Below are 8,509 nucleotides of genomic sequence, written 5' to 3'. Positions count from 1 at the left end.
AGTGAGTTCCAGGACAGCCAAGGCTACACAGAGAAACCCTGCCTGGAAAAACCAAAAAAAAAAAAAACCAAAAAAACAAAAAAACAAGTTTAGGGTAGGGCTGACCACTCTGGATTGGATCACCTCTCATGGGCTTGGCTCTAAAGAAGACTAGCCTGTATCTCTTCATTGACTGCCTGTAGCTCTTTATCTAGACGTTGGACCTCATGNAATTTCCTCATCCATGTTGACTAGACAACTGGTGCTTACCTTAGGCAGGTGTTATGTAGGCAAGCCTACTGCTGAGATTTCACAGGTTCTGTATCTGTGTCCTGGTCTAGATGTNACCATGTAGCATCAGGCAGTGTGGACCTCTCACTTGAACAGTCTTTCTCCCAAGCTCTAGGAGTAGAGATGGTGCTGTAGGTTTATCAGTTGGGGCTGGCACCACATGCCCACCTACTCTTTGCAATGTGACCATCTGTGGCTCCCTGGGTCACCTTGATTCAGTGGAGGAGGAGGAGGACCTAAGGTAAGCACCAGTTGTCGAGTCAACATGGATGAGGAAATTTTACGAGGTCCAATGTCTAGATAAAGAGCTACAGGCAGCAGCAGCAGCTTTATTTTACAGGAGAATCCTTATGTTTCTAACTTTTCTTGAGTGTTGTTCAGACTTTTGGATGTCTCCCTTAGTTGCTTGTCCTGTGACGTGAAGTTGCTCACACCATGACTNCCTTGTTCTCCATGAGTTGTAGAGCTGACATTGAGAATCACTGCCTTTCCTGTATTTCCTGACAAAATGGCTGCAGGTCACGGATGTGTTTGCAGTGGATTGGGTCTTGGTGTCATAGGTGGTCTCTCTGTGCTCTCCCGTGGGTCTTTTGGGTTCTTCTCTGGGCATGGTGATGCCCTTTCTCCTGTGTGTCTTCTCTCCTGTTCTTACATTTTGAGAGATCACCTTGATTTGAGACTGTTCTCTTTCCTCATAAAGGCATTGGGTGGGGTAAGTTTGCAATGACTTCTGCAGTGGCATCCTTGATTTTCTGTGAAATGATGTAATTAAAAAAATACTTCTCTTTGCCCTTCTAATTATACATTTATTTTAAGAGGTGCATGTGGTATGTGGTGTGTGTGTCTGTGTTTGGCTATGTGTATGTGTGTGAGTCTGTCTGTGTGTATGTCTGCATGTATTCATGTGCACCATGCATAAGCCTACAAAGTTCAAAGGTTAGATGAAGTCTTCAGTTAGAGGGACTGCTTTAGGAAATCTGAGGAAGTGACTCCATGAGGTAGTTAGCACTGGAGAGCAGGCCAACTCAAATTGTCCACTCCCACAAACCTCCTCCTGGTCTCCCTGGGCATGATGGCTCCTCATCAAGCTCCTTCAAGAGTGGTGACTGTTTTCCAGGAAGATCTCAGCACTGCACTTTGGCCGCATGCACAGTGCTTACAACTTGTGAATTGTAAGGCCTGACAGACACATAAATGCTGGGATTTAAGTGAGTNCCCTACACCATGGATGCACTGGATTTCGTCTGTGTTCATCCTTTAACTCAGTGTNCCTTTTCCATGTAACCTTGAACCTTTAATCTTTATTTTTGGACTCACATCTGTCTCAATCCTTCTTATAATACAAATAATCATACATGTGTTTAATAGAAGCTTAATATTATATCTGTGTCAGTCATAATTTTACCCTTTTCTAAAACTCTCATTTTAGCCTTGTGTATCTTACCCTTCAGCCTAAGAAACGATTAAACCCTAAAAAATATTGAATAATCATACTCCCTGATGCCATGGTTAATCAAGGATTTTGACTGGAGTGCATTCCTTAAAACCTCTGCAATGCTAGGTGGTGTTAAGGTATTAAGGACAAATGTCTCTGGACTGGAGTATACATTCTCAGACTATCACTTGGAACTCTGTGGCTGTGATATTTGATCTTGATGTTCTGGCATTTGTTCACAAAAATACAAAATAAGCAAGAGGAAGTGAACAGCCCTGTTGGGAGAGAAGCCTTGTGCAGCGAACGCCTATGAAAGGCCTTGCTTTGTGTTCAGGGGTGACTATCCCTCTTCAACCTGGAATCACTGGTCCACAGTAAGACTGTCAGAGGCCTTGAGGAATATGAAGAGTTCCTGACAGAGCCAGGGTCATGGGCAGGTCCACATCATGCAAGGTCCCTTGTGACAGAAAGTGAGCATGTGCAATTCTTCACTTTTGAGGATTGTGTCATCCCCAATGGCAGTGTGGCATGACACCATATCCTATGCATGCCTGCATGCCTGATGGTGCTTGCACACATAAACGGTGATGTGTATCCTGTTGTTATCATCCTGACTTGATAGTCAATGTGATAGAGGCACGCTGACAAGTAGTCATCCTGGGTCAGCTCATGCATTAAGTAGGTAAAGCCGATGGTCTCTTCTTGCTCCTCTTTGTTCTAAAGACTCAACCCATTGCCTCAGGCAAGCTGGCATATACTTTATGGCTGAGTAGGACCCTAGTCTTTGGCCAAGGTTGGAAATCTTTCAACAGATAAAGAGGTGAACAAAAAATTAGTATGTGCCTCCTAGCCTCTCCCATGGTTGGAGAGATTTCAGCAGATTTAAAAGTGAAAGAAAAAAAATAGTCTAGAAGTCATCCTGCAGGCTGAGGAGTGAGTTAGGCCAGTCAGCGAAGTGCTTGCCTTACAAACTTGAGTCAGAGCCCAGGACCCATGGCATAGACTTTATCCCCCACACTAAGCAGGCAGAGACAGCAGATCCTGGAGCTGTTGGCCTGCTAGTCTAGCAAGTAACCTAACTTTGAAAGGAAATGAAGAACCAAAATGGATCAGAGCAGGGTCAGGCACCTGAGGAATGACCCCTGAGGCTGTCATGTATGTGTACATGAAAGCACACATTCACGTCATGAATGTGAACATGAAAGGACACATATACATTATGTGTTTGAACAGGAAAGCACACATACAGAGCCTGTATGTGCATATAAACAGACATACACCTCTGCACATAAAATCACCCAGAGATCACAAATGTGCACATGAAAACACATACATACATCATGTATGTATACATGAACAGATACATACACATCTGTATATGCACATGACAGCACACATACACATCATGTACGTGAACATGACAGCACACATACAATCACACAAATGAAAAAAGCCTGTACACCATGTGTTTGCTTCCTGTACATGCCCACTCACTTTTCAATCCTTGTGTTGCGGTTCGTTGTGAACAAAAATTCTTGAAAAGAAGCTGTGTCTGGCTGTGAACCAGACTCCTAGAAGGAGTCTGAAGAGACTGAAGGACTGTTTGCTGTGGAGAGACTGGAATTTTGCAGGTTCAGAGGTTCATGACTTTCTATTGTACTAGGCCAAGCATTTAGAACAGCACGTCATTGCCCAACTCTGAACTAACCCCTGATATTAATGAATAAAAACCTCTTAGAAGCTCCTGACCTGGTAGAACGCAGGCTCCCAGCAATCCAAGTACCAAGAATGTCCTCAGGTAGCCTCTTGGGCCTACAGAAGACAACACTGTATGTGCCTCACTGCTGTGCCCATCAAATGATTTCAACGTGGCCTTAGTCAATCGCTTTCTTAGTCTGTAAACTATGAAACCCTCCTGGAAGTGCTTCCAAGGTGCACCACGTTGTTGGGTGACCTCATGGTCACTCAAAACGCCCCCAGGGGAAATGATCTCTTTTCCTTTTGAGCACCTTGTTTTGTGTCAGCATTGTCATGACTCAGGCTTTCGACACACAGTGTCTATTAAGGACGCCCCTGAGCTGATAGCACACACTGTGGGGTGCACAAGCATCCCCAATCTGCTTTGGCTCCTGAGATGTTCATTGTCTGCAGTCACACCGTGCCATCCCTTGGCCTGAGTTCTGTTTTAATTAAACACGTGGGATGGAGACAGTTTTGCCTGAAAGGCATCTGTAGAAATGAGGACTGAAGACATGGCTCAGCAGGGAAGCTTCCTTGATGCTCTTGTAGAGGCCAGAGCTCCTTTTCTAGCACACATGAGCAGGCTTACAACATCTTTATGCCCAGTTCCTGGCATCCACTGCCTCTCCTGGCACTCAAGAGCACTCTATGGGTGTAGCACCCTTCCTGATATACACCAAAGACAAGTGAACAAAATAAAGAACAATTTAAAAACATTTGTAAAAATGTGTGCGTTTAAAGAATGTTATATTTATTTTTCAGAAGTGTTATTAGATTATAAATGTCCTTGGCCTTCACCAAGTCTCGATACAAGGGGTGGGAGGGGAGAGTTGGGTTCACCATGGTTCAACTGTTTTATCTTGAACAAACTGCCCATGAGGCCCCTCTGCATCTGGAGGCAAAAGGGCCAAGTATACAGGGGTCTCTGCTCCTTCTTCTGGGCTTTTGGTGGCTTTTGGTCCTGCCATGTCAGTTCTGACCCACCCAGGGCAGCAGGCATTCAAAAGGATCTTGTCCCCTCTCCTCTGCTCATTGAGTTTCCTGGCAAGGATTCTGGACAGGACTGTCACCCCAATCTTGGTGACCCCATATGCACTATTAGGCCAGCCTTCTTTCGCATGGACTCCTTTCTTCGTATCTTCCACAAACTTGTTCATGAGCCCCACCAGCTCCTCCTCTGTGATGGTCTCACTTCGAAACTTCTCCTGCAGCTCCAGCCTGCAGTTTTTCAGGGCCCTGAGACTCACCATGCTGGACACATTCACCACTCTGCCTAAAAACACATCACCATGTAGAGATGTACATACAAGAGCAGGAATTTACATCTGGTGAGACATTGGACCAGAAAGATTTCATGTGAGACAGGGATGCACAGAACAGGAGTTAAGTAGCAGAGAATCTGTTTTTTTGCCTTTTAGGTTTGTGTGAGCAGAGAGGCCAGATGACCATGAGGTCTGGTCCAGAGGGGAAGACAGGAGAGAGGACAGGAGTTCTGAGAGAGCCATACTTAGTCAACTTTATACCAGAGACTCACATTTCCAAAGCGACTCCCTCATCATTGCTGGTGTGTATTTAATGACTGGTCATTCACGTGCTATTCAAAGACTTGGGGTATGAGAACAGTTCATGAGAAATGTAATGTGATAGTTTGTTTTTTCCAGAAAGGTTTCTCATGTTGAAGGAGCGCTAACATGAGCTCGGAAGAAGGAAGGGTGAGATTATAGAGTCTTGTGAGCCCTGCTAAAGGCCTGATCTCCTTCCTGAAGGACTTTTGGGAGGGGCGAAGTGCTGTAGAGAGGCACAGAAATCCTGGAAAGGAGCCTGCTCCAGAAAGGCGGCTTCCTCAGAGGGTTTGCAGGGTGCATCTTGACAGCTGAGAGCTGCTGTGGAGCTGGGCTGAGGGATGTAGTTGGGTACAATCTGAGGACTTGTGGGGACACGCCATTGTGGCCAGTGGGATGTCAGTATGTATGCAAAATATTTCAGACATTATCGGAGTCCTAAAGCCCCTAATGGGCGAGGATGTGGAAGAAGTGGATACTGGAATCTTATTTGAAGATTAAGAAGAGCTGCGTATGCAAAGAGAGAGTCAATGGCCACAAAAGAATTGAGATCAAAGGTCTGAGCAGTGCCTCACAGTGGCAGAGAGGCTGTGCAGTAGGGAGAGGAGCTGAGCCTGGAAGTCACCTGGCTGACTCACCTTGGGGTTTTATTAGAGGAAGCAGCTCCTTGCAGACATCTCGGGTACCAAAAAAGTTCGTTTTCATTGTCACCTCTGCTTGTATGTGGAAGGGGGTGGGGTCATTGACTTTCAGAGGGAAAGAAAACCGAGTTAGCAGAGTGAAAATGTCAAGACCTAAGCCAGAGCTTTCGAGACCCACTTCCAAGTTCATTCTTGTTTACATTCAGCTCTGCGTCACTGTCCATCTGACAATTTTCTATTGTGCTTGAAAGACACCACCACTGGGGGAGGCTAGGTGAAGTTTGTATATATCAGGATCTTAATGAAACACCGTTTCCCTCTGTCTCTTTCTCTCTCCTCAATCTCTTGTTTATTTCACTATCAGATAGAGTTCCACTTCAGTATCGCCAAATCCAATTCAATTACTCAACATTTGGGTGAGGGAAACCTAGAAATGATGGCGAACATTGAGGCTCTGCTTTCCTGCATCCCTGCAGCGCCTACTATTCCGTCCTGTTTCTCCCTGGGCATCTGTTTCAGAGCCCTACAGCATAGTGCTCCTGGTTCTAGTAATTCTGCCAGAGAGGCATAGCCCACCCTGCCACCAGGCTCTGGGGAAGCTACCTTCTGTCTCCACACCCAATGCAATGGCTTACCCTTGAAGGCGATGCCTGCGTTGTTGACCAGCACGTCCAGGCCTCCGTACTCCTTGAGCAGAAAGTCGCGCAGTGCGCGGATGCTCTGCGGGTTGTCGATGTCCAGCTGGTGGAAGCGTGGGTTCAGGCCCTCCGCCTGCAGCTTCTGCACTGCCGTGTGGCCCCGCGCCTCGTCCCGCGCCGCGAGCACCACGTCCCCGGAGAATTTCCGACACAGGTCACGAGTGATCGCGAATCCGATTCCTTTGTTAGCACCGGTCACCAGCGCCACGGGTCTGCTGGAAGACATGGCTGGCGTGAGTAGGGAGGCCGTCGGAGACCAAGGAACCTGGCGCAAACTCTGCCTCTCGGAGGCTGCTGGAGAGTGGTTCAAGACCGGCTCACTGGCGGACTGAAATTGGCCTCAACGTCGGACCCAGCACGCATGCGCAGTTTAAGCCCCTCCCTACGGGGGCGTGGCTGGTGGTGGTGGTGGAGTGTGGTTGTTGTTTAGTGCTTATGTTTAACTTGCCTCTTGTCAAATTGCTGTGTATTTAGGAAATGGCTCACCTTAGCTGAACTTCTTTTTTTTTTTTTTAATAAAAGTTTACCATGCAACGAAAGGTGTCAGGTTGTCTGTTATCTCAGATGATGCATCATGCAGTTGGGGGTTACACACCAGCCAGGAAAAAAACCGGCCAGGTCAAATGACTGACATCTCAGGCTTTTTTCTAAAGGCCTGTTGAAGCCAGCAGCTATGCAAGACTGCAGGAGAAGGCGCGCGCGCGCGTGCGAGAGAGAGACAGAGAGAAAGAGAGAGAGAGACAGAGAGAGAGAGAGACAGAGAGAGAAAGACAGAGAGAGAGACAGACAGAGAGAGAGACAGAGAGAGAGAGACAGAGAGAGAGAGAGAGAGAGACGCAGCTGTGCACCTGGAAATCATGCATTCAGCTTGCCCACTGGTCTAGGTCTTCCTCATTGCATGTATGAATTTTTCACTCTTGCCCCCAACTTGCAAGTTGGACCTCTGTACGTTTTCTTTCTGGTGATTAAAAAAAATAACATAAACCTGCCACTTAAGTAGTAGGAACCTGAATTGTAGGACAAACTGGGAGAGAATGAGGAGGAATCGCAATTTGTGTTGAATTCACCTCTTAGGACACCAAAGCAAAGCTCTTGGGGTAATCTCTGGGCAGGAAACATTCCTTACTAGCCTGTGGTATCCCTTTAGAGACTGCTAACTGCTTTGTCTTACCTGGATGTTTGTATTGAGTGTACAGACGTGTGGGCCTTCAGGGGATGCTGCTCTTCTGTGCACCACAATGCACCCTTTTAGTTCCTTTTTAAGACGACATGATGCCGTATGCTGGCAAAATGAAATTTGGTTCAGTCGTGGGAGGCAGATGTTGTCACTGGTTCCTAACGCCCTGGCTATCGGGATCTGCAGGTCAGGTTTCATTTCCTCCCCGTTCAGTAGGTTGCTATTAGAAACAAGTGGCCGTTTAGATTAAAGTCAGACATTTTAGTTATACTGACCCCACAGGAAGACCTCCCTTTGTGTGTACGAAGGTCATTGTATTAGGAATACAGTAAAATAAAGGAGACAGGTATAAGATTTCCATTTCAAAAGATTCTACTGCCTCATATACATTGCTTGTAAATTGCCATTCAAAGTAAGCTCCTAGTCAGTCCATTGCTTCAGAAACCTGAAAAATCCAAAAAAAAAAAAAATGCTGCCCAGGGTGGGATGGCTCAGCAAGCGAGGGCAAGGACCTTGATCACCCAGCAGCCTGAGTTCAATCCTTGGGACCCATGTAACCACGGGAAGCAAAAACGGTATATGTGTGTTCTGATGCAATGCCCAGAGGCCAAAAGAGGGCACCGGGCATCAGATGCCGCAGACTGGAGTCACACGAGGATGTGAGCTGCCGAAACTATAGTAAAACACCATGTATCAACAGGAAGACAAGCTTCCAATTCTATTCAGACTCCTCTTTTGTGATCTCAGGTAAATTTATTCATTCTGTACGAATTTCATTGGCATTTTAGGTTTTGTGTCCATCACAGTCAAGGCACAAAAGGATCCTTCTTGTTGGTCTTGCTTGAGCAAACACCCCTCCGGTGTCCTCGGCGCTCAGTAGTGTCACGTAGGTGTGGTCACACCTTGCATGGTCTGGATACCTGCTCTGTCATCCAGGATAACTTAGCTGATTGTGGTTTGCTCTTTTATACCAGTGAGTATTTGGT

The 8,509-nt window shown here is 46.4% G+C and overlaps 1 protein-coding gene across 1 annotated transcript; it reads right to left on the bottom strand.

Moving 5' to 3' along the window:
• Positions 1-4,175: 4,175 nt before the first annotated feature.
• LOC110311495 (carbonyl reductase [NADPH] 1) lies at positions 4,176-6,702 on the bottom strand. The gene is made up of 3 exons (XM_021184832.2): positions 6,284-6,702; positions 5,646-5,753; positions 4,176-4,718 (listed from the first exon to the last, which is right to left on the bottom strand). The coding sequence occupies exons 1-3, from the start codon at positions 6,570-6,572 to the stop codon at positions 4,282-4,284; spliced, it is 834 nt and encodes a 277-aa protein (XP_021040491.1). The 5' UTR covers positions 6,573-6,702; the 3' UTR covers positions 4,176-4,281.
• Positions 6,703-8,509: the final 1,807 nt, after the last annotated feature.

This window comes from Mus caroli, chromosome 16 (assembly GCF_900094665.2).
Source record: "Mus caroli chromosome 16, CAROLI_EIJ_v1.1, whole genome shotgun sequence".
Taxonomy (NCBI): Eukaryota; Metazoa; Chordata; class Mammalia; order Rodentia; family Muridae; genus Mus; species Mus caroli.
The sequence above is the reverse complement of the archived record's forward strand: the minus strand, read 5'-3'. Positions and strand labels throughout refer to the sequence as shown.

Bases quoted from the DNA above. Each gene is read 5' to 3' on its own strand.
- LOC110311495 (XM_021184832.2), bottom strand. From the start codon at position 6,572: ATGTCTTCCAGCAGACCCGTGGCGCTGGTGACCGGTGCTAACAAAGGA. The intron at 5,754-6,283 runs GTAAGCCATTGC...TCCCTCTGAAAG, and splicing joins CGCAGGCATCGCCTTCAAGG to TCAATGACCCCACCCCCTTC. The intron at 4,719-5,645 runs GTGAGTCAGCCA...ATGTGTTTTTAG, and splicing joins TCCTCTAATAAAACCCCAAG to GCAGAGTGGTGAATGTGTCC.